At 35.6% G+C, this 27,360-nt stretch overlaps 1 protein-coding gene across 11 annotated transcripts in view; it reads right to left on the bottom strand.

The window, feature by feature from the left end:
• UTRN (utrophin) overlaps window positions 1-27,360 on the bottom strand; it is a 454,961-nt gene that overhangs the window by 211,041 nt on the left and 216,560 nt on the right. For 10 of the 11 annotated variants that reach the window (XM_037022103.2, XM_073219702.1, XM_073219701.1 and 7 more), the window contains 3 exons: window positions 22,630-22,835; window positions 20,873-21,027; window positions 9,242-9,431 (listed from right to left, as the gene is read on the bottom strand). In XM_037022103.2, coding sequence (XP_036877998.2) covers window positions 9,242-9,431; window positions 20,873-21,027; window positions 22,630-22,835 — 551 coding nt within the window. Of the gene's footprint in view, window positions 1-3,654; window positions 5,753-9,241; window positions 9,432-20,872; window positions 21,028-22,629; window positions 22,836-27,360 lie in introns of those variants that run through there. The other variant, XM_073219707.1, reaches the window with a different exon arrangement.

Genomic DNA, 27,360 nt, shown 5'->3' with positions numbered 1-27,360 from the left:
TCTGATACCACAGAAGACAAGGTTTTTCAAAGATGACGTTATGAGATCAGCACAATGCTTCCTGAAAGCCTGAGGGCTCCAGAAGGCTAGGCTAGGAATGGCCACAGTTTCACTGAGTCAGTAGTCACCAAAATGGTGTGTGTACAACACAAACACAGAAAAAAAACAATCAACAGGGGTACAAGAAAAGTGGAAAATAACAAAATTACATTCTGTTAATATTTAATAATGTGACTCTACCATGGCATATGTGTATAATTTTTAAATGAATATATATATATGTATGTCTATGTAGATTTCATCATATATGCATATATAGTTAAACTACTTTTACTGATAGCACTATATGAGCAAAAAAATTGAGATGATTATAACCTCGTAAGTTGATGTAATGTCTATATATATGCAGATAAATAGAAGTTACATTACTTAAATCAAAAATTTTTTAATGCCTAAATCATGAGGAATTCAATTTATCACACTAAGTTTATACTTCTCATACTTTTCTAGACTGGTTCATATCTCCATCTACTTTAAGAAGGCTGCTTTTACCATGCCTCCAATTAATAAATATTTCATGAAAATTGGATATAAGAAGGAACATAGGACTGGTAAAATCCCTTTCTGACTCAACATAAATTCCATCAGCTTTTAATACAAAGATTCAAAAATAACCAACTAACAATGAAGACAAATTTTTACTTTTTAATTTTTTTAACCACTTACATTTAGCTTTATAGCCATTAATATTTTAAATGAACTAAACAATCAAAACCATATCTGGAAAAATTAGCATCCAACATAAGGTGATTTTAGGTCATCAGGGCAATTTCAATGCTGCTAATTATATCCCCAAGTAAGCAGAACCTATGTTTCAGTTTCCCAAGCAAGTTTTATGGGAGGTATAATGAGGAAGAAATATTTTCAAACGCAGAAAATATAAGTGAATGTGTAAATAGGTTGAGAGCAGGAAAAGCCTATTTTAGTTCTGAGGGTTGTGAATTCCAAGTGCCTCCTTATATTCCTCTCCCCTCTTCAACACAGTCAGGAAAGACCACAAAATGAGAAGATTCAACACAAATTTCCAAACATGTAACAAACTACTTTCTGACACTCAAGAGAAGAATGAAAATAAGCAAAGACACACAATGGGACCACAGAAGAAAAAGTCTGATAGAAAACTGAATTTCCATATACAATGTAAAAAAAGAAGAAAAGGAAATAAAAGTATTGACACTGGATTTCAAAATGCAGATACGAATTTTAAATAATCACATTTCCCTTAGAGTCTGCAACACTTTTTTCTTATTCATTTTGGTCTGTAAATGTATTTACAAAAGACTGCCTCTATATTTTTATGAAGAGACAGTGAAAGTTACAGCATTTCCTTTCTAAGAAACTAAATTTAGAGAACGTAGGAGGCATAAGGAAAGATAAAGTTCTATAGCACTTACAGTTTAAGGGGAAGAGAATTTATAAGTGTCTAAAGGCAAATAAACACCAAACCTGTTTAAACCTTTAAGCAGTGCACACAGACTACTGATAATTAAAATATAATTAAGTATTTTCGTTTGGTATAGATATCTATGTCAGTATTTGAGATGGCAAAAGTTATTTAATATTTAATTCTGTAACTAAAACTTTTATTTGTATCATGTAGGTTAATATACTTCAATAAATAAGATCTGTTTTCAAAATAAAACCAAGCAAATAAATGACATGTTACTGGCTGATTTGTTTCAAAATAATTTTGCCACTTTCTAGTCTGGATTTCCGGTTTTGTAGCCAATGTCTTACATATCACTGCCTTATATTGACACCTGCTGGAACATCCTGGAATTGTATATTTTTCATTTCATTATCTGAGCAGTTGCTAATTTTGCATCTGAGAAAAGACATAAGGACACTAACATTTCAACAGCAAATAATACAGTTTTGATTTTCTAAAAGAAAAAAGTAACATTTAATTTAAGCATTTAAATATCAATGGTTTCTTTAGGAAATTATAAATCTCAATTAAGTCTGTCCAAAGACTACTTCTGATGGGAATTAACTTATCCAATGACTTCAATAGCTAAATATGTGCTTATTTGAGGCATAATTATAAACTAATTAAGTAACTTGCCCCAGTACTTGAGCTTTTACTGCTTCATATCTCAGATCAACTTAAAACTCTGGTCACATGACTTGAGAAAAACACTTGGTTTTTTTAAAGTGTGCAAACAAATGGACCAGAGAAATGACCCAGCTAATTCAAAAAAATAAAAGGATGCTTTATATATTCAAACTTATAGTTAAAAAGATGATATGTGTTAGTGAGTGAGCTTTTTTTCTCTGTTATCAAACTGCCTGTTCATGGGACATATAAAATGTTCTACTAGAACAAATTTATTCTCTGAAGCAGAAAAAACAACACATTGACATAATTACTGTATGAATTTTTATAACTGAATTAATTATTGTTGTAAGTGTTAACTAACCTCTTAGGCAAATGAAAATGCTTCTCACTTCTACGTATTTCTGCAAAGAATGTCCCATTACTTTAATCTGTCCCCTAAAACTTTAAAAAAAAAAGTTTCCAGACAGAAATACATTTAATTGCCCAAACTGTAAGAAATAAAAATATATGATAAAGCTAACAGAATACTGCTTTCCTTCTCCTAACCCACTACCTTGTAATATGCACCATTTAGATGTTTGGACATGTTCATATTTTATATCCTCAGAAAAATAATACTGTCCTAGAGGCAGTTGCTTCAATTACAAATGAGTTTGGGCAGCTAACAAGGCAACAAGGTACATTTTTGGAATGAATGGTACTAAAAAATGATACGAAGGGAGTACATGGTACTGCAGTACTGTATAGATTGCTTTAAAATTCTTGCTATAATTCCTTCCTTTTTTATCAAATTGCTCCAATTTTTGACAAAAGTAATGAGATAGTATGAACATAGCTTAAATAAAACAAAACTATGATAAAAAATACAATAGCTAACTTTAAAAGAAAATACAGGAGCTCATTCAATGATTTATGTTTAAGATGACGTAGTATTCGAAATTTGCAACTGTCAAACAAGTTGCCTCCTAAAAGTGTACTTAATCCACCTGTTCAAATAAAAATAAGTCCTTCACATTTATCTATAATATATGAAGATTCAAGACTGTAAGGGATATTTTATTATGAGATTAAATCTGGTAGTTTCTAAAATGTGCTTTAATTTTTTTAATTGAAAAAACTAAGAACTGTAAGAGATGGACTGTTTTTAAGTAATCTCTTGAAAGATTATTTTAAACTCTTCTTTTAAATTTACTGAAATGTGCATGAGATTAATGTGCCATTAAGATACTGCCAAGTATCATGGAGGTAACAGGTTTTAATGAATGTACTTTTGCCATATTTTCTCCAAACAGTTCACCAGCCCTTCTCAGAGGACAAGGTTTTGTCAACTGCAAAATAAAACATGAACTAAAACAGTACTTCTTTCAGATTATTAAGCAAAATATACTTAAGTAATTCACTTTAACAGCTTTTACAATTAGTCCCCAAGAAAAGGGATGTTTCCTTGACAAGAACCTGAAAGATTAGTTTTTAGAGCCTGAGAAACAGTAGAATTGTCAAACACCCGAGACCCTTATTTTCAATCACACAGTTACCTTACAGAGCTTCTGATAGCGAGGAGAAGAAACTGCCATCCTTTGCAAACGATGTAACAAAACCACAACTTTCTGCAGAGACGTTCTCACCACAGCCATCATTTTAAGTTTACCACACTTCTGGAGACACCTCAGAATTTGCATTATAAATGAAGAGCAGTGATCATTTCCTCCCGGTCACTGGACAATGATTTGCCAGTTGTCTGAGCATGCTCGTTTCCAGGAACGCATTTGAAAGATACAGGGGCTTAGATGCTAGGCAAAAGGAGGCTGGTATTCCTTCAACTTCTCAATTTGAAAAACATAACAAACGCCACACAGAAAGCACCCCCAGCAGAGGCTCACAGCCAGTACTTGCTCAGCCCGGCATGGCCAAAAAAATGAAGCAAGTTGTGGAGCAGCCAAACGCTGCCGGCTGCTAGAGAGGAGCGTGCTCAGTAGACAAAAAGGATATTAACTGAAACATTAAAGCTGCAGATACAAAGCAGACATCCCCTGGGAAGAGGGATTCAACACATCACCGCGGTGCAGGGCTTCTAGCCGGTTTACATCAAGAGAACTGAGTGGCGTTCACGCTCTAACTCTAAAGAGGGTGCGTTCACTACCCGACTGAATGCAGTTCTGGCTGTGCTCTGGGGATGAGGGACTAGACACTGTTATAAATCTTGAGAAGAGCAGAAGGGTACCTGGCCCTTATGATATCACCCCATACATTAAGCGCTAATAAATCACCTCCAGACAGGTCTCAGAACAAGATCATCTAAAACAAAACAACAAAACAAAATAACTGCAGGGGATATGTTTTTACCTAACATACCCTCAAAGCAGAGTTTTCCATGGGCTCTCAGATGCCTGCCTAGGAGGAAAGCCGGTAGAAATCGAATTTCTAATGTGAGGTTATGACTCTAATTAAACAGCAAAGTTAATAGTGAAAGAAAGTCTATAATTGACTAACATTCCAAATTACCACATCTCCCCTTCCACAGCATCTTCACGACCTTATTTGCCATACAGCTGTTTTAATTTTATGAGTCAGAAATATGAGACATGATTATATGATATAAAAAACCCAGAACAGAATTTGGAGTTTTTTAATATATATGTGTACATACATGAGATGCATTTCCTACTGCAGCTTGAATACTACAACAAATATCCATTGGGGTAAGTTCCTGTTAGGAAATGAGCAAGATAACCCAGCATGATTAAATGACTGGGTCAAAGGACACAGCCAGGAATAGAATACAGACATTTGTCATTATCAGTGTCCTGCTCAAACTAATAACCCGTGCAATGCTGCATTTTCATTTTTCACTACTATTGTCATGATTCTTTTAAAGAAATGCTACATTTTAAAGTATTTGTTTCTCCTCTTTTACTTGATCTGTTTTCTGAGTCCTTCATTTCAGGATGATTTACAGTCCTCTATTGGGTCTTACAGGGTCGTGTTTATCAAGCAGTGCTTTTTGTGGGCTTCTGTTTGCAAAGTTTTCCCCGGAAGGTCTATACCGAAAACCTATACTGCCTCCCTCTGGCTAGGCTCACAAGATCAAAATATCTGTATAAAGCCCAAATTGGAAGAGGTAGTCAATTAATGGTACAATGAAAAGTATCAAGCTATTAGGCAAATATATTAAGACAGAAAGTAGATTAATGATTATTTAGGGGTGGGAGTTGAGGCGTTGATAGCTAAGGGGTACAGGGTTTCTTTGTGAAGTGATGAGAATGTTCTAATTTGATTATGGTGATAATTCCACAGCTCTGTGAATATAGTAGAAATATTGAGTTGTACACTTTACATGGATAGGTTGTATGGTATGTTAATTATATGTTAATAAATCTGTTATGAAAAAAAATGACATTGTAATTCTTGAACCAGCAGGTGAAGTTTCTACCCCAAATCCTGCTGGATATGAAGCTGGGTACAGGGAAAGATCTGAAACAATCTAAACGTTCAAAATTTGGACTTTTGATGAAAATTAAGCTGAAAGAGAACATAGGAGGTGGAAATATAATAATCTCAAAACATACAGCATTACAGAGTAAAAAGAACCCTATTTAATACCAACCAGAAAGGCAGTAGGACAGCAAAGTGTTACCCAGGAAAGAATCAGAGCAACTCAATTAATTGATGCTGCTAAAGCTTATATTTTAAAATACAACTAAAATGGTAATAATTTCCTACAATATGGGCAAGAAAATTAAGAATACGTGCACTTGAATTAATAAATTATTGTAAAGTCAGTAACAGACTTTCATTCAAAAGCCAAAAAAGAAAAAGTTTCTGCATCTTTGGCCAAATTCTTATCTGAATACACATTCACAGTGATACTGAGTACCAGGCATCTCCTCTTGGATGTTATTCAAATGCCTCATTTCAACATTGTCGAAATGGAATTTACCACATACATCACACTCCCTGCTAACTTGCACCTCTGCCCTGACTTTTTCTTTTCCTATCTTCTCAATCTCAGGTTCTAATGCCACCTGGCAATCTTCTTTGCTGCTTCCCCCTTCCCCCTCCATTACTGTACCCTTACTACCAAGGCATTAGGTCTCTGCCCCTATCACTGCCTCCTTTCTGGTCATGATCACCTCTGACCAGATGGCTACAAGAGCATCCTAACGGAGTGCTCTGCCGTCAGTCTTGCCCAGTTCAAATCCATTCCTCATCATGCCACCAGCTAGATTCCTATAAAATACAAACCCATTTCATCACTCTCATGCTTACTATCCTTTAATGACTTCTTCCTGCTGCCACTAGGTTAAAATACAGATACTTAGCAAGTCATATAAAACCTTCTATGAGAGCTTCTCTCTCCTGGGAATCTCCAAAGGATTGGGTTTTCTCTCGCTAATAGTCCTCTGCTGAGGAGTAAAACTTAACTGCCCTGCAGCAGGGCAATGAAACATAAATACATAAATCCAAATGCTCATCCATCCTTACCAGAAATGGCATGTATCACAGCATACTCCCAGAAACTCATCTGCATCGTCCACTGTGCTTCCAAACTATCTACCAAAATTTACCCAAATTCACCTTAAACTGAACACACAGTAAACGTCATCTTCATGAAATACTCCCACGGCCCTGCATCCAGCTGCTGTAAGTCATGAAGCAAATACAAGCCGTGATGTGTCATGGAGGCAGTTTCACACACACTCCGTGTACCCAGAGGACATGTATACCATGGGCTGTGTTCCATCTTCCTAAGTATACGCATAAACTGTCCATCACCACCATACTGCCAGACACGTTATGATTTCAGGTGCTTTTATACATGCATTTTCTTCAACAAACATCTCTCCATTAGCAAACACATTCTCATTTTAGCTGCCTGTTCACTCATACAAAAGGAGTCATTAATACAAAAACCCATAGAAAAATTAAAATTCTCTTGCCTCAGCAAAAGGTACTAAGTCTCAAAAACCACCTACCTAAAAAGAGCCAAATATAAAGCCATGGAATTATTTTTTTAATAAAATGGAGAGAATATTTTAAAACAAAGAGTACTTAACAAATGAGCAAGGGAGTGAAATATCATGCAAATTATCACGATGTGAAACACACCAAACATAAACAAATACATAAGTTTATTTTTAGACAAAGACATTTCAATAGGCTTTTAATAAATGCCCTCTTTAACACATCTTATAAGCCAACACAGACTATTTTAGCACCATTAAATTATTTTTAAGAAGCATTTACTATACATGTTATAATTTATTTTAGCATTTTAGTCAGCAACCTTTTTTTCTATGCTGCTTGCCATTCGACATAATTCTGGGCTTAGTTATTTTTATTTAGAAAGATTTTAAGCATCTCTATTTACATTTATTTGCACAGTTTGGGTATTCATTAAATATTGAAAAGACTTTTGGTTGTGATAAGAGTACATCCCGAGATAAAATGTGTCAGAGAATTAGACTCTCCAACGGGTATGTGTTTTACTGGTGCTCATTATCAAGGTTCACTTCAAACCTCCTCTGCTTATTGTCTATAAACTGCTACCTACTCACATGCACAGCCTAGGTATCTTTGGAGTTAAATGCTGTTACATAAATTAAGCATCCACAAGCATTTACAGGTCAGGCTCATAGTTGTTTAAATCATAAAAAATAATATATTCTAGCATCTACCCACATTTAGAGCTCCCTATAACCCCTTAGAAATGACATAATACCTAAATGTTTTGTCAGTTAACATTTATAGTGGCTTCATGAGATTCTAGAGGGTGAGACTGAATAACATATTTACCTTCGGTATTTGCCTGTTCACTCTCATTACCAAGTCACAAGTCCATTATACCCAAGATTAAGAAATAAGAAGTGGTGCAAGTAAACATAGATTTTCCTTAAATTAATCTCGAGAACTCAACCACAGAACACCCTAACAGTCTTTAAGCATTGGAACAAGTTCTAGATAAGTCTATTACCAAAAGGTCCTGTAAAATTTTTTATAACTTTTTAATGAAACAGCTTCAAACTCGGAGAAAACTTGTAAGAAGAGTAGTTCCAAGAACTCTTCTACACCCTTTATCCAGAGCCACATATTTGTTAACATTTTGATTTCTCGAGGGAAAAGAGTTCCTAAGAAAGGATTCTTTAAATAAGGTGCCCATACTGAATTTCATAATGGTGAAGCTAAGGTCCAAGGGCAGCTGGCAAGTGTTTATTTAGAACTGCACACGGAGCACTATGTAGGCTGGCAACAATATGCGGTAACGCGATTTCTAGCCTTGGAGAGCCATGTGACTAACTGGGCAAGGAGAACACGGTTTCAGATGACACTGGATCCTGAGTTCACAAGCATATCAGAAATAACTAACAAAATGACATAAAAATGACATGGCATAAAGAATTAATCAGATCTAAAACTGTGGTAGACAAGGAGACTTCTTCATTGAAAGAGGCTTTGAACCAAGGTCTAAGTGAGAAGGCCTGTGACTGGAAAGAATAGGTCATTTTACACAAAGAAAATGGGAAATTCAAGGGCCCAGAAGGAGTTGTATTTCAAGAAAAAGGATTCAGACATGCTAGGTAAGATCCCTCATAAATTGCTTTAAAGGAAATATTTAAAGATTTGCTATCATATTTCATGAAGAAGGGAAATCTGAACCTCAAACTGCATACCCAATCATACTTACCAAGCTAAAGACATAAAATACCTTCATGTCTAATGTTCTTTGTTGTAAACTAAGCAATGAAGACTGCGACTTTTATGTTAAGGATTTATAATAAACTGAAAAAGAAACAATTTCATATTAAGAAGAAATGTCCTTACAATTTAAGGTTCAATAAGGCTAACTGTAACAGGGTTTAAAATGACAGAGAACAAAATGCTATGAGCCCTGAAGTCTACATGAACTACTATTACTTCCATAAAACAAGGTGTTTTTCCTCAATTATTAAGTAAAATTATTTTATAGAACTTATTTCCAGACAGCAATTATTCACAGGGGAGCATAGATTTCATCACAGAATAAGGTGACCACCTCACCTTTTAACAGTAAAAGATTTGCATGTAGGTGCCTCAACATTGCACAGCGCAAATGAAAGTACTGGTTGCCATTTCCCATGCACTTGCCTGCATCTGCTGTGTGAGTTCCCTGGCCAAGACAGTGTCCTGAAGAGCATTCTCCCGCTGAGAGGCATCCGCAAGCACGTTAACTGTGGTTTCTGCTTCTTGCATCCACTTTAGGAAGCCCTCCAGGTCCTTGCGAGAGGCCTGCACAGTCCTCAGCTCAGCCTCCAAGGCACTCTGTCTGTCAGCAACACTACAAGTAATAACACGACAGGCACATCTCCATTACTTACGCTGTGACAGTCCACATCATGCACACCCTGAAGAAAACAATTAACAGGCAGCCTCAAAGGAGATTTTATTTATTTAAGTACCTAATGTAACTCAGACATTTATTTATATGTGTCTTGAATAATCTTTAATGGGAGAAGTAATGGAGTGGTGAGAAGAGGGAGAGGGAGAGAGACACAGAAATATCAATCAAATCACATCCAGAGCATAAAATAATTATGACTACACTTTACAGCTTGTGATTATATAGTAAATCACTCCCAATGCATTTTATTTCAATACCTTAGTATAACATCTGACCCTCAAAGAAAATATTAATAGGTATTCATACAATGAGTGACTAAATGAATTCTAGGAAGAAGTAAAATGTGAAGAAATATTTAAGAAAAAAATAAAAAAATGTAAAGAGCTTACTTTATACATTTTTAAATAACTCATATCAATACAATCAGTTATTTAAGCTCATTTAAATAATATTATATTGGAACACATTTGGAAAATCAAACTTTCATAAACCCTGCATTAAATCTACATCAAAATTTAAACACAACTATCCTGGAGTTGCATGATTTAGGAAATACAAACACTTGTATCTCCTTTAAAACTTTATATACCTCAAAGCTCCATAATAAGAGAACTTAATATAAAAAATGGGTATTAATAATTTCACTCTTAGATATTTAAACCAAAAGAATTGAAAACATATGTCCCAGAACAACTTGTACATAAATATTTATAGCATAATTTCTTATAATAGCCAAATAATAGAATCAATCCAAATATCCATCAATTGAGAGAAGAATTGATGAATAAAATGTAGTACACCCATACATGAAATATTATTTGGCCCTAAAAAAGGAATAGGGTACTGATACATGCGACAACATAGATGGACCCCAAAAACATTATGCCAAGTGAAAAAAGCCAGACAGACACAAAAGGCCATGTACTGTGTGATCCATTCATAAGAAATTTCTCAATGAGGTAAATCCATAGAAAGAGAAAGTAAATTAGTTGTTGCCTTGGACTGGAGTAGAAGACAATGGGGACTGATTGCTAATGGGTATTGGGTTTCTTTCTGGGTAATAAAGTGTTCTGAAATTAAGAGTTTGGTAATAGTTGCACCACACAGTGAATATACTAAAAATGACTGAGTGGTACACTTTAAATGGGTGAATCTCATGGTATGTGAATTGTATCACAATATTACAAATCAGCACATGTAACATGACCTCACATGTATATACCTTCTGTCTGTCCATAGACTCATTCCTCCCTTCATCATCCACTGAACCATCTGTCCTTCTATACACATATAGATGAAGGGAAAAATGGCTGGAGTGTTAACTCAATATTAAAATAGTTATTTCTGGGTTCTGGGATTTAAAGTGGTTTACTTTCCAATTTGTACTTTTCTGCATTATTTGAATTTATTATGGACAGTATCTTTTTTACCATTAATAAAGACATTCTGGAAACATATGGGTAAAGACTTAAACAGATACATCATCATAAAAGATAAATGGATTAAAAATAAGCACATGAAAAGATGTTCAGCATCATTAATCATCAGAGAAATGTAAACTCAAACCATTGTGAGAAAGCACTACATATTAGAATGGTTTTAAGAAAATGACTACACCAAGTGCTGGTGAGAATGTGTATTAACTCTCATGCATTGAAAGTAGGAGTTTAATATGGTACAGCTATTCTGAAAAACAGTTTAGCAATTTTTTATAAAGTTAACCATGCACTTAAGAAACATTCAGCAATCCTATTTCTAAATATTTACCCAGAAGAAATGAAAACTTATATCCCCACAAAATCTATAGAAGAAATGTTTAAAGCAGCTTTATTCAAAATGGCCCCAAACAGGTCATAACTCAAATGTTATCAATCAGAAAGTAGATAAACTGCGGCACATGCATACAATGGATTACTACTCAGCAGTAATAATGAACTCCTGATAGCCACAAGGATGGAATCTCAAATGCATTCTGCTAAGTGAATGAAGCCAGACACAAAAGCTCTATGATATGTTTCCACTCAGATGACATTCTGGAATATCATCAACCTCATCTCAGCATTTACTTACTGGACCATCTCCAATGGTGTTTGGCTATGTACAGAATACATTCAAATTGCTTTGCCCAGTTCTCTCCAATACTCTGTTCAGGTCAAAATTTTAAGTTCCTTTTTCTCTAGAATATTCTTAATGCTGTGTCTACACAAAAATTTATATCCAAGTAAAAAATCTCCTTCTGACCATCTCCACTTATCAGATCCTACCTCCTCTAAGGGTTAAGGACCGCCTCCTTTGGAATATCCCAGCCCAATTAGGTTTTCTTGGTCTGAATTCATAAAAGGTCAGCACAACTCTTTACAGGAATTAACTGCATGCATCCTAAAAAAGCCCTTGGATTATGATTTGTTTTACTCTTAAATTTTACTTTAACTATATCATAAAGATTTCTTGTCCTTCCTCCTATCCTGTAAACTCACTAGGAGTAGAAGCAATCATTTATATCTCCACATTTCTCAGAGTCCTTATTACGGTATTCTAAGTATCTACAGAATGACAATCCATTTATAATATGCCTTTAAACTTACCTCTTAGACACCATTTTTCTAGATGCTTCTGAGAAGTGGGCTCCACAAAACTCAGTTTGCAAATGAAGAAAGGAGAAGGTACAAGAAGCATAAAAATAAGAGATTCAGCGCAGGGAGAAGAAAACAGGCTCTCATGCTGATGGAGAAACAAGACCTCAGAAGACAGGATGAGCCCAGACTGAACCAGATGAGGGCTGTCAATCCCATTCTGACTCCTGTTTCTGTGTCTTCACTTGACAAAACTAACAAAGGACACATTCTGACAAACAAGGAAATAACCCAAAAGAGGATGAAAAAAACAAAACAAACATGAAATCCACAAAATAGGGATTCCAAACTAGGAGGTAAGCACAGAAAATCCCGAGGATTATGGCTCTGCAGCAAGCCTAGAAAGTATATCTCCAGCAGAGATGTCTCTAAGAACAAATATCAAAAGTGACAGGCTGCTTAAAATGTGTTTGTAGGAAATTATACTATCAGGACATCAGAAAAGATGGGAAGGATTAGCCATAGGTACAAAGAAACCTAAGTGCATAAAAGCAAGGCAATTATTAATTTCAGGTAAAACAAACAGAGAGGAAGCTAAACTATAGTACACATCAATGCTTGGCTGTTAATGATGTTTAGACAGGCATAATAATGTCAACCCTGAATCTCTGTTTATCTAGAAAATCAATGATGAAATGGTAGCAGCCACTGTGGAAAACAGTATTGCAATTCTTCAAAAAATTAAAACTAGAATTAACATATGATCCAACAACTCCACTTCTGGATAAATACCCCATAATACTGAAAGCAGGGTCTTAAAGAGATACTTGCGCACCCATGCTCATAGTAGCATTATTCACTGTAGCCAAAAATGTGGAAGCAACCCAAGTGTCCGTCCATGGATGAACAGATAAGCAAAATGTGGTCTAAACAAACAATGGGATATTATTCAGCCTTAAAAAGGAAGGAAATTCTGCAGTATGGTATACAACATGGGTAAGCTAAGTGAAGTAAGCCAGCCACAAAAACACAAATGCTGTATGATTCCAATTACATGAGATACTTAGAGTAGGTCACGTTCATAGAGACAGAAAGTAGAATGGTCTTGCAGTGGGGGGACGGAGAACACAGGAGTAGTTGTTCTTAGGGAGGGGGATTTATGGTGATTACAGTGAACGGTAAGAGAACCTCTGTATTTTGTTATAGGCACTTCAATTCTTTTAAGTTTTTTGTAATTACATGCATATATTTAATTTTAAAAATTACTCACCAAGATTTGGGCAGTTGGTGGGAATGGCATTTAATCTTCCACCTAGCACTGCCCATATTTTCAATTTTTAAACATCAACAGAAAAAAATATTCAGAATAACCAAATAAAGGCTGTGCCAAAAAGGGATCAAAAAGCAAACAATTAAAGGATAACACACATGCAATTAATCAACCATGAACAGGCAATCACTACTTTGAGAGTACTCATATAAAACTAGTAACTATAAAACTTAGTAAAACCAAACACTTCCATTTTACATAATCAGTATCAAGGAACTTCATGTGATTTATTAGACTACCATAAGGCCAAAAATAACTGCTAAAATTACAGGCTCAGAAATGTGTATGCACACTTGATGACTGAGAAATTATCTTAATAATAACATCATTTGTGCACTGCTCTCAGAAGAAAACAACCTACTTCTACCACCTCTGCTATTCACTAGCTAGATGGCTTGGAGTAAATCACTTCAAATCTCCAGTTTTGTTTTGTTTTTTCCATCCTTAAAATAAGTTGCTTAGACGAGGTGAGTAAAGGACCCATTTCAGAATCTCCAGAGGTCCTTTTAAAACTACACAATCTATCACAGAGATGAGCACACCTGCCAGAAGACACCTTCCATTCTCAACTCCTGATCCATAGCTTCAAATTCGGCTTCCTCAGAATCACTGAATGTAAATGAAATGTTCCCACAAGGAGCAGATGAGAGGTATGCTGCCAGCAAAAAGTTGAAAGTATTAATATAGATGTTTCCTAAGATTACATCCAGCACTGAACACACATTAGTCCACAATTCTCAATGCAGAGTTTAGTTTGTATCTGACAGTTCTGCTTGCTACATCTCAAGAAAGATCAGAACAGAGCTATCAAAGTTCTGAAAATGTAATGAGAGAATATAGGGGAAGGAGCACTATTATAGAAAAAAATGATTTGAAATTGTGGCTACTAGACAAAAGACAGAGGGTTTTTAATCTTTATATATATATATGATAAAGGATAGGGCTAAATCATAAAGAATACAGACTGTATCTATAAACCATAAAGAATAGGGATAGGCTGAAAGTCTAAAAAGATATATTTGAAGTTTAGAAGGGTAACTGTAGCAGAGACAAGAATTTTTACTTCAAACAGAAGTAACAGGCAATAGAATTCTTTAGTGCAAGAAGCGCTGCACACTGAAAATATAAATAGCCTCTCATAAAAGAGTTAAGGAATCCATAGATGACAGATTTTTAATAGTATATATTAAAGGGAACTGGGATTTTTAAAACATAAATGCCTAGCTTTTAAAGAGATTTCTGCTCCAAAAGCAGCTGATATGCGACAAAATTGCTTATAGTTACTTTGTAGCATAACAAAACATGGCCACCCACACAACTGACTTTTTTATGTTATTTTAAAGATGTGAAATAATACTAGATATTTTAAGTTATAAGATACATTATTTAATCAAGTATGCATGTGTTTACAATTGGTCAAAGGACTAAACACAAATAGATAAGTCTCTTTTGGACTTTAAAGGAAAAGAGGATCTTAGGAAACCCCCAGATATGTGTAGCCAAATTCTGGTATACTTAAAAGATGACCTTTACAGTTATAAGAGATTTAAATGTATTTATCTCTTTTAGAGTGGAAAACCATAGTATCGGTAGTTTGAGTGGCATGTAGAAAACTTAAAATGAAACAATTCTGAAGGTTTTCAATGGGTACCTTCACAAGGTAATTTTGTTCGTTGGTAAATATAATAACATTTACCTGGAAAATATTAAAGCAGGCTTTGGGGGAATGTGGCCAGTGTAATGAGGCACTCAGATCTCCCCAAGGACCTATGGTGTCTGGGGGGGGTAGCCCTTGATACACAGAGGTTGTGTCATCACGAAGGCTTTAACTCACTCCGCGGGAACTGAAGAGACTTTTCTAAGCTGATAATGCCACACCATTTGGGAAGCTCAAGAGAGGGGCCCTACCCCACGATTCCTGCCCAGGACTCTGTAGAACCAGGCTCTCCCCGGGACCGCCCTCGCCAGCAGGCAAATACTCAGGGACCACAGAGCTGTGTCTAAGACAGGATTTATCTCAGCACTTCTTATTTCCCTTTTAGCTAAGTCACTGCCAGACATTCGGTCCTCATTAATATTGGACTGTAACTCCAGTAGGACTCTGCACCTTCCCCAGTCTGTCCCAATTCACCCCCACAACTCCTTTTGTTATGTCCAGAACTCTATGCTACGTTCAGCAGACTCCACAAATCAATCCCTTCCCCTCATCTTAAGCAAAGCTGTTTTCCCTAAACCATCAATTCACTGAAACACTTTAAACTAAGTTTTCTTTTTTCTCTAAGACCCTAAATGCCCCAGGGTGAGCAGCTGGAATAAGAGTCCTCCTCCTTGCTTTCCAGTGCTACTTCCGGGCCATTGTTCTCCCATTTTCCAAGCAAAATGCTACTCTTTCAAAGCACAAGACATGTATCCATTATATTCAAATAATGACCTCCAGGTCCAAGGTCACTGCATGTGATTATAAAGGTTGCTCACTGCCTCAGCAGGTAAGTGGTGTCTGAAATCCAAATCAAGATCTGCCTGCCAAGCCACAGGCTGAATGAGGGACTGCAACACCCAGAGAAGGGGACATCTCAGACACCACTGCGGACAAGGGGCAGCCTTAGTCTGTGCTCCTTACCTTCCTCTCCTGTGCTCCCTCTCTGCCTGTCTCGCACCTGTGTTCTGTCCACTTGCCTCTGAATAGACGACCATTGTTAATGAACACTACAACAGGCTATCTCCCCTTTACTCTTATAAACCCATCACTGCTCAGCAATACTTGAAATTTCCCCTAGGAAGCTCTCTGTCCCCTCCCTAGGATTCTGACTTTACATCTGATCCTTTTTCTTCACATCTCTCTCAGTCCCACGTCCAACCTCACTGACAGCATGCCTGATGAATCATAAAGAAAGTGGAAGTTTTGCACACAGAATCTTTCATCTTCCCCCCATCACAGCAATTAATGATGTATGATATTCTTTATAGCACAAAGTTATAGTTTCTTATTTCCTTTAAAATATATTAGTATAGATAACTGTGTGTATTATATATATATGCATGTATATGTTTGTATGTATTATATACATTTACATATGCATAGGCACTCTGGGACTAAAATAACATTTCAGATCCAAATTGGGCATCCACCCTCCAAAAGTTACTATAAGCACATTTCACCTATCACTATCTCAATTTACACTAAAATAATTAATAGGGATTAAGAGATATAAGGAAAAATATTTCACAGGTTAAAACAGTGGTCAAGATATATCAGTTAGTTAAAAACTTAGAGACAGACACGATGCTTACAGTATCCAAAATACCAAAAACTGGTTGTGTTTCAGAAGTAAGAATTTTTTTGTACAATAAAAAACTATTGTTATTAACATTTCTATATGACATATTGCCCCCAAGCAGGATCTGAGGCAGCAATGAAACACATTAATATGTCTGCAGCAAGGAACAAGGCTATTTACACTAGGCAGGTTAAATAAAAACTATAATAACTAGCCTTTTGTCAATATAAAGCTTTCTGTTATCAGAACTTACTAGATTTCAGCATTGTAGATAAGGGATTATGGGCCTGTAACTGAATGGCCAAATTACTTGGGTGAACTGCAATTCTTATAAAACATTTCCTTTGAAAGCTGATATTAAACTTTACATATTATACCCCAATCACAGTGTTCCATGAAAAAGTATAATAACCCTTCACTCCTCCAGAATTTGGCTGACAATGATGTATATACACAATATGACTGGGAGATAAGAGAAGACCGTGGTAAGCGGCCTCTCAGTGTTCATTACAGAGGGCACGGTGACCACGTGCTGGAGAGCATTGCAGCATCCACAGCCGAGGCCCCTGTATCTTTAATCAGATCTGGTTTCCAAATTCAACACAGATAAGAACTGTAAGTGGAATCACAGACAGATTCAAGAGACTGCGGGTACACAGAACCGTCACCAGGAATAGCTGACGTTCTGATGGCAAAGAAAATAACTCTTCTTAAAGAAGGGAAGCGCCTGGCTGCACAGTCAAAAAAACATGGATTCCAATTTCAGCTCTGTGAGCTGGGTGATTCTGGGTACTCCTTAACTTCTCTCTGCTTCAGTTTATCCCTCAGCGCAGTGTTGATGAAAATGCTACTCATCTCCTCCGCTTGCTGGGAGGGTTAAGTGAAATGATGCACGTGCAGAGTTTAGTGCAAAACCCAACAATGAGAAGATGCAAACAAAAGTTATACACTAAAGATAATGCACACAATCTCACAAAGCACAGCAGCTGAAATAAATTTATTACCAATTCTTCAGAACTTAGAGCATAGAGAGCATTATCATAATTTAGTATAGAAAAATATCATCTTCACTATGGTATGTGACTTTGAACATGTCATTGAACAACGTCTCTGAGAGTGAGAACATTATATTAGACCATGCTTTCTCATGACAGGTAACAACTAGTTCTTTGGTTGGGAGGAGAAGGGGACAAAAGTGGAAAAATTTACTCTTTTTATGTATAAAGCACAGTTATAAGTACAGAAATAGATACACAGTATACCCATGATATGAAAATTCCATGGAGTCAAGATCTGAGAGGCTCCTTGTGGGGGGGAGGGGCCGGTTATAATGTAAAAAAGGTTGAGAAACACTGGTTTAAATGAACTCTAAGACTGCACGTAGCTCTTAAAGGGCCTTAATTCAATCTTCACAACAGTAACGGCAAGAATTCAGAAAACATTTATTATAAATTCACATACTTTGTCTAGGAAGGCAAGGAAAGATTTGTGTATTTTAGAAAGATCGCCATTGAAATAGTTAAAAATTGTAATCATTGTGTTTCAGAGAAAATCCTCTCAATACATAGAAACCCCACCTGTCACTCCAAGGGATAGTGTGAACCAGTTTTGTTGTATTTTCCCTGCTTTTATAGACAATAACATAATCTAAGACATGTCTAAATATTAATAATATATATAAATAATGTCTAAATATTTTTAAAAATCATGTCTAAATGCTGCTGATTTTCCCCCAGAAAAGGCAGAAAGAAACAGAATAAAGACACTGACTTGTACCTGCCACAAAATTGGAATGCTGTGATTGTCTTAGCTATGATTAATGGAAGATCAGCTTGGAATATAATTCATTTTTAATTGCCTTTTCCATCTAATCTAACTACTGCTGTAGGCTCTCTTAAAATATTTACAAAGTAAAAGCAAAAAAAAAAAAGAATTGAGGGTGCTACATAAAATAGGCCACACATTCCTAAATGATCAATTTTTCTGGTGTTGTTTACAACAAAAACAAAGTCATCATTCTTATATATAGAATTTGGGGAAACACATAGATAAAGGATGCTTAAGGACTATCTCTCTGCATTAAAGTTGGGTTTTTTAATTGAGATGTAATTGACATATAACACTGCATTCATTTTAGGTGTATGAAATAATCTGATACATGTATATACTGCAAAATGATTAGCATAACAAGTTTATTAACATCCATCACCTCACACAGTTACAAATTTTTTCTTGTGATATGAAAGAACTTTTAAGACCTACTTGGCAACTTTCAAATACACAATATGGTATCATTAATGACAGTCACCATGCTGTACATTACATCCCCTGAACTTATTTATCTTATAACAAACAGGAAGTATGTATTTTAAAGCTGTTTTTAATTCACCCTCTCCCCTGACTTAGTTCTGGGGTCCTTACTATATCCATGTAATCTGTTACAAAAAAAAAAAAAGTAAAAGAAAACAGCTGTACTAAAACACTAGAAAAATTAGTACTATACCTATTCTGCCTTAATCACTTTGAAGTTTTGTACTTGCTAATTCAGTCTTATTTCCTCCAGAATCCTAGGTATATGTAGCAACATATTCATGCTCAGACACTGCCTCACAATTTATTTCTTTGAGTTTCCCAAAAATCTACTTTAGAGATTCTAACTAGAAATGGTATTCTAAAAATGTATAAAACACTTTCATCTCAAAATGTTATTAAATGCTCGGCCAGACTTTATCACTAATAATATATATCATAAAGTGTTCTAATATTATCCATTTAACTCACTGCAAAATATATATGTTTTGATATCAAATTAGCTTTCAAGCAGTTGCATTTAAATACATAAAGAGGTGTGTGAGACCATAATTTCATTTAGACGCAGGCATCCCCAGTACTATGCAGAAAGTAAATCCTTTTTTACTGATGATGAATATCAATATGCAGTCTTAAAGAGATGCTAACCGCTGTTTATAGCTCCTCACATCCTAGGTGTTCAAGTGACAGAAAAATCTCTCTTATAAACACTCATGCTATTTTAGACTGTTCCAAATATACTCACTAGACTTTCCACATACTAGAGTAATGGAAAGAAAAGGTAATATATTAGTTGAAGCCTGATGTGAGCATCCTTCATGGAGCTGCTCATGTCAGGTCTCTATATGGAGACTGCTTAGGTCAGGCTTGCCTGCTTTCACACCAACTGCTTCTGTAAACATACCCCACCCTAAAAGGCATGCCGGTGAATGCCCAAACCAGATATCTCCCTATGTCGGGCACACCAGTGAACACCTGAGCTGGATAACACCATATGTGGACTGTCTTTCTTATCTTCGACCCCCAAATAGATGGACTATATGAGAGACTGGACACAGAGCCCCTGTGCCAAGCTCATCCCAGAGGTCCCTCACACCAGACCACAGACGTGTGCTCCGAGGCTTGCTCCTGCTCATCGGCCTGCGCTTCTGCTCCATCACGGATGCACCACTCTACTGGAAGTGTCTCCGCTGCATCGTTTTCCCTTGCAACAGATGAGAGGCTGACTGGGACAGCCTGCACCCGAACCATCCATTGTGAGCAGTATGAGATATATTGATCCGTGATATGTGTGATTTTTAGATATGCTTAATCCCCTCTTTGAGTATCGTGTGAAAGGAAATTGCAAAATACACCGTGTGATTTGTGCAACCAAAGGGTGTTAAGTCCATTATTCCATCACCCTGCAGATCCATACTTCCTGACCCACTCATGTCAAAGTCCTAAATATACATTGCATATTTCAGGAGTCTTGTTGAACCCATGTGTCCTCAGACTCAGAGGATGACCCAGCCAAACAGCACACTACTTTAATTACCATTAGGTATAATAATAATACCCTAATGCATCTGTAAATACCCAACTGTTCTTTACTATCACAGTACTATAAGATGTATTCCAGGTAATGCCAAGAGGCATAAGACAATAAGAAAATATAAAATCATCACTGGCAAGGTCTATGCTTATTTAAGGACAAAGTCCATTGTAGAAATCCAAATAATGTATAAATATATACATTCTGTATTAATTCAGCACCGAATAAAAATACAAAAAATAACAATAAGATGTATTTCTAGTAGTCACATATTTGGCACACTTCAATGAGAAAGCCAAAGCAATCAAATTCTCCACTTGATACACATTTACCTACCAGAACCTTAGCTTTACCTTTGTTTTAGGTTGATCCATGATGTTTTTAAGTACTCAGTGGTTTCTTTCACATTCCTCGTGTCATCACTACCATAGTCCTCCAGGAGTTTCTGCAGGACACTCTCGAATGCCATTACAATACCATCACCAGGAGCCAGTTCTTGAAGCAATATCTAAAGCGTAATTTCAGATGTAATTGTTAAGACTTGGTCATTCCATAAATAGTATTATCAAAACACTGGCCCACTCAGTACATCTTAATATGTTTTAGACACAGATATATCAAAAGAAGAAAACAAATTATGGGATGAACCCTTGCATGCAAGCTAAAACAAAAATCATTCTGGAAGTGAAAAGGAAAATGTTTAAGAAAGAGATTGGATACATAACAAATGATATTAAAAGATTATCTTTTCCTCCTTGAGATATTTTACTTCCTCAAGCCATTTGTCTTTTTCATTCTTTCTGCTATACATCTGATCCTTCCAGGAACATGCATCACATATGAATGAACTTATTATAGAGTTCCTCTGAATGGGCCTGGAGGAACAGAGAGAGCCACCAATATGGGAAGCCTTCTGCCTCTTGTCCCTGGATCACTGTGTATGTTTACAGAGTTAACTGCTTGGGTGGACCAAGCACCCAAGCAAAATTTACTGAGAGTTGGTTGAATAACTAAATGGATGCTCAGTGTGTCCATATTCATTGGTTCCTTGGTATACTTTTTCCATCTATGAGAGTCCCTGGATCAAGATATTCCCCATGACATCTAAATGATAACTGAATGTTCCTATGATGCCTTTTGTAGCAATTAGCGGAAAAATCTATCCCAAAGTTTCAGAAGACAAGAATCATCCTGTTGTTTAGAAAAGAATATTCTGAATATGGTGATTAAGCATGGATATCACTTTTAATTGTATTTCTTTAGTTCAGTGCCCAGGGGCTTTGCTGCTTATTATGTTTGAGTCCTTTGGAGAAAACCACCAGCAGATATTATAAACACACAGAATGACCCAGGGTATCAGGACAGCTGGCCACTTAATTTTTAAATTGTGACAACTGAAAATGTACAAAGGTGAAAAATAAAAATATGCTCTCATGTTTTAGAATTTGTTTCCCACATATTCCTTATTATATTCTTCCCAAATGCATACTTCGATCTTAGGCTACATGAAGGGCAAATAGATGTTACACCAAAATATAACCTAACAATGATAACCTCTAATTCAAGAATATTTGCTGTGATTATAGGGAGAATTAAAACAGTACTTTAGAAATACCATAAATGTTTGATATCATCAACTCTATATTCAAACTAATCACAAAAAAGATACCTGCTCTGATGATATAAATAAAATAGTTTGGTTACAAAGGTATAAAAAGAAACCAAACTTAGTTATTACCTGTTTGTTCAATACAGTGCCCTCAAATGAAAGACTCAGGGAATTTCATAAATAATAATAACCTTCAAGGCAGACATGGAAGAGAAAAGGGGAGTTCCTGGGATCCCGAAAATATTCTGTTTCAAGATGGGTGTGTTCCATTTGTAAAGAGTCAGTGAGCTCTAAGTCTCAGATACATGTACATTTCTGGTTGTTACACCTCCAGAAATTCTTCAAGAACCTTCCAGGTCAAATTCTTTATATAAATTTCAATGTATATTCTCAGAACTTTGGAAAACATCATGATCAGGGCCCTGAAAATTACAGTGAACAATAGAACAAAGAGCACATCCAACAAACTGATAATGTAACTGAATATCTAATGAGTCTTACCTGATTATCAGAGATTTGTTTGATGAGTGGATCCCTTCGGGCTTGTTGAAGAATATAGAACCGAGACTCGTACTTTCTCATGAGCTCCTCAGTTTCTTCTCTGTGGTCATCCCACTGAAGACTGTCAATAATCATGTCCTCCAGCTGCTGCTGTCTTAACTCGACACCATGCTGTGTGCTATCCCACTGGTTCTTGGCCTTTTCCACTGGAGATGGTATTATAAAAAATAATCCAGAAAGTAAACATCAAAGAAGGGAAAAAAATTGATTCCAAATTTATCATAAATGTCTGCTACACTATCAACACAATATATTTCTTAAACCATACTTGCAAAAAAAAGGTTAAACTCTCCTTTATATGTACCAAAATATTTCACAATAAAAACATACAATACTATAAACTGATAAAACCAAGAATTATAAAGAAAATACATTCCTACATAATTTATATTTATAGAACCTGATCCAATGAAGGTAGTTTAATAATACTTTATGACAGAACTTTAAGAGATGGATAAAATGAAAACACCAATTCAAAAAGATACATGCACCCCTATGTTCACTGCAGCATTATTTACAATAGCCAGGAAATGGAAGCAACCCAAATGCCCATCAGTAGATGAATGGATAAAGAAGATGTAATACTTATACATAACGGAATATACTCAACCTAAAAAAAGAATGAAATTTTGCCATTTGAGACAACACGGATGGACCCAGAAGGTATTATGCTAAGTGAAATAAGTCAGAGAAAGACAAAAACCATATGACTTCACTTATAGATAGAATCTAAAAAGCAAAATGTATGAACAAATAAAACAAAACATAAGCACACTTATAGATACAAAAAACAAACTTGGTCACCAGAGGGAGGGGTTGAGGGTCAGGCCAAATAGGTGAAGGGGATTAAGAGGTACAAACTTCCAGTTACAAAAGAAGTAAGTCACCGGGATGTAATGTACAGCAAAGAAAGTTATAGTCAATAACATTGTAACAACTTGTATGGTGACAGATGTTGACTAGACTCACTGTGGGGATCATTTCACAATGTATAAAAACATCAAATCATTATGAGGGACACCTGAATTTAATAGGATATTGTATATCAATTGTACTTCAATTAAAAAGAAAGACATAGTTACTCGTCCTCCTCAAAGAAGATGCTCTAAGGTAGTGTAAATTTTTAAAGAAAACAAACTGCGTAAGAATACTTACATTGTTTTACTGTAGCATGAAATCTCTCTAAAAGGAAATATTTTATATGTTCAAGAGAAACACTAATAGCAAATTATATTCAAGTTCTGTGTACCCAGCAGCAATGTACCATAAAAAAATATATTAGCTCTTTTATTCTTTCTTTTTTATTGTTATTTCTATTGTACTTTCTTTCATTCTCTCTTTCTATCCTCCCCTTCCCTCCCATGCTTTCTCTCACCTTCTCATTTTCATCATGAAGGTAAAGAAAAAGAGATCTAAAGAAATTTAAAGTTTTGATTTATTCCTTCAGAGAAGTTCATGACCTTGAACTGAAGTACTAGTAAGCAATAGCTTACAATATCTTCAACCTATGGATAGTAAGTAAGTAGAAAGTTAAAAATAAACTTCTAGAAGATGCTCAGGATGTCAGGTGGACTGGAGGGTGGCAGTTAAGTACCAGGTGAAGGACAATTTAATTACAAGATAAGTCATAAGGGGATAATTTTGTAAAATTTTTGGAATAATACAGGGTTATAGTAAACATGAAGAGCTATTGATTTAAATTATACCTATGTGTAATAATTCTAAAAAATTATTCATTGAGATTATCTGTTTTATTTAACACTTAAACTATGTTGTTTTTAGTTTAAGTTGCTTAAGTTCTTAATGTAAGGTAAGGACAAATTTATCATAATGTTCTACTTAACAGTTAAAAAGTTACATAAAGCACAATGATCAATTCTCCTACTTAAAGAACTCCTTAATATTGAACAAAAACTGTAAGCATCAAGGGACAACAAACACCACAGGTTTATCATTTAAAAAATGTGCAAATTGTCCTATTCATTAAGCAGTGCAAAAAGCAGGTTACTATAGGTAGTACTCTCACCTGAGAATGACTTTCATGTAATGAATAGTAACAAAAACTATGCAGCCTTTATACCAGAAAAATGGAGATAAAACAGAGAGGGAGTTAAAATGTATAAAAACATCAAATCATTATGAGGGACACCTGAATTTAATAGGATATTGTATATCAATTGTACTTCAATTAAAAAGAAAGACATAGTTACTTGTCCTCCTCAAAGAAGATGCTCTAAGGTAGTGTAAATTTTTAAAGAAAACAAACTGCATAAGAATACTGCATATGAATACTCAACTGTGTAAAAGAAGGTATTTGGGAGAAGAAACAGCCTGTTAAGAAACCTTAAAAGAAACTTAGGACAGAGCGGTGGTGGAAAAAACACAAGATGGTAGAAAAGCCACTAGGGAGGTGCCTTTGTCAATAAATTGGTGCCACCATAGCAAAGACATGCCCCTGCCACATCAGGGGAAATAAGATCACTCCATAGTTCTAGAACAAGTACAAGAATCAGTGAATAAATGGATTAATTAAAAAAACACTAATAAAAAGAGGGAGAAAGCAAAAAAAGAAAACTACAGACCAAGATCCCTGATGAATACACACGCAAAATCCTCAACAAAATATTAGCAAATCAAATTCAAAAATACATCAAAAAGATCATCCGTCATGATCAAGTGGGATTTACTCCAGGGATGCAAGGATGGTACAATATTCAAAAATCCATCAACATTATCTACCACATCAACAAAAAGAAGGACAAAAACCACATGATCATCTCAATAGATGCCAAAAAAAGCATTTGACAAAATTCAACATCCATTCATGATAAAAACTCTCAACAAAATGGGTGTAGAGGGCAAGTACCTCAACATAATAAAGGCCATATATGATAACCCACAGCCAACATCATACTTAACAGCAAAAAGCTGAAGGCCTTTCCTCCAAGATCAGGAACAGGACAAGGATGCCCACTCTCCCCACTTTTATTTCACATAGTACTGGAGGTCCTAGCCACAGCAATCAGACAACACAAAGAAATAAAAGGCATCCAGATTGGTAAGGAAGAAGTTAAGCTGCCACTGTTTACAGATGACATGAGATATTGTATGTAAAAAACCCTAAAGAATCCACCCAAAAACTACTAGAACTAATACCTGAATTCAGTGAAGTTGCAGGATACAAAATTAATACACAGAAATCTGTTGCATTCCTTTATACCCTTGGTTCCCAATGGGGATGGTACCACCCAGCAGTGTAGAAGAAACCTGAGGGGGCATTTTTGGTCCAAGACATATTAAGGGGGTGTTAGGAACCAGCCACCACCCCCTTGGGCAATATTCACATGAATGTGATATAAGGTTTGATTAATATTCTGCAGTGAATTTAATCAAAGCCAAGGCAACTATTTCTGCTTTGTGTCAAAACTTGACTTATACAAATGAAATCTGAGTCGAAGACAACTTTATCAGTGTCCAAATGTTGCTTCAGTGAAAACAAATGATGATGACATTCTGGTTTATAGCCAGCACTTGGAAGCACTTAAAAACGGTTTTACAAATAGATTTCAGGATTTACTCAACATGATTATTCCAGAATAGGTCCTAGAACCTTCTCAAGCCTATAAATAGCACAAGTATAACTGCAGGAGGAGTTGATAGAATTGTAAACAAATGAAGAGTTGAAATTGAAATTAAAGAATGGATATCAAGAATTTTGGCTTCAAAGGTGAATTTCAACATTATATCCAGCCTTTCGGGCTGTAGCAAAGAAGTTTTTCTTTGCATTTCCATCATCATATTTAGCCAAAATATGATTTAGCATGGTCAGCAATCTATTAACAAAGAAAAGAAACAAATTGTCAGTGATGAAACATGGCAATTTAAGATTGCTGATGACAAAAATGACACCAAACATTGAAAAATTAGTGTCATCTCACCAAGTTCAACCCTCTCACTAATAAAGATTTCATTTTTTAATAATATATAATTTTTTAATTTTTTAATTTTAATTATACTTTGAGTAATACATTAATATTGTCAATTTATTCTAACAAAATAATTTGAAAACAATCCATCCTTGTTTTATATATGGTATAGTATAATTTACCAAAGGGGGCATTATTGAATCACTCTTTGAAAAAGTGGGCACTGAGGCAAAAAACGTTGGGAACCTATGCTATACACTAGTGATGAACTAGCAGAAAGAGACACCAGGAAAACAACTCCATTTACAATTGCATCAAAAAGAATAAAATACCTAGGAAGGAATAAACCTAACCAAGGAGATGAAAGACCTATACCCTGAAAACTATAAGACACTCATGAGAGAAATTAGAGAAGACACCAATAAGTGGAAACACATCCTGTGCTCATGGATAGGAAGAACTAATATTGTCAAAATGGCCATCCTTCCTAAAGCAATCCCTATCAAAATACTAACTGCATACTTCAAAGAAATGGGACAAATAGTTCTAAAATTCATGTGGAACCACAAAAGACCCCAAATAGACAAAGCAACTCTGAGAAGGAAGAATAAAACTAGGGGGATTACCCTCCCTGACTTCAAGCTCTACTACAAAGCCACAGTAATCAAAACAATTTGGTACTGGCACAAGAACAGACCAAATGGAACAGAACAGAGAGCCCAGATATAAGCCCATATAAATACAG

Source organism: Manis javanica, chromosome 13 (genome assembly GCF_040802235.1).
Source record: "Manis javanica isolate MJ-LG chromosome 13, MJ_LKY, whole genome shotgun sequence".
NCBI lineage: Eukaryota > Metazoa > Chordata > Mammalia > Pholidota > Manidae > Manis > Manis javanica.
Note: the sequence above shows the minus strand (reverse complement) of the source record. Positions and strands in the feature narration are given on the sequence as shown.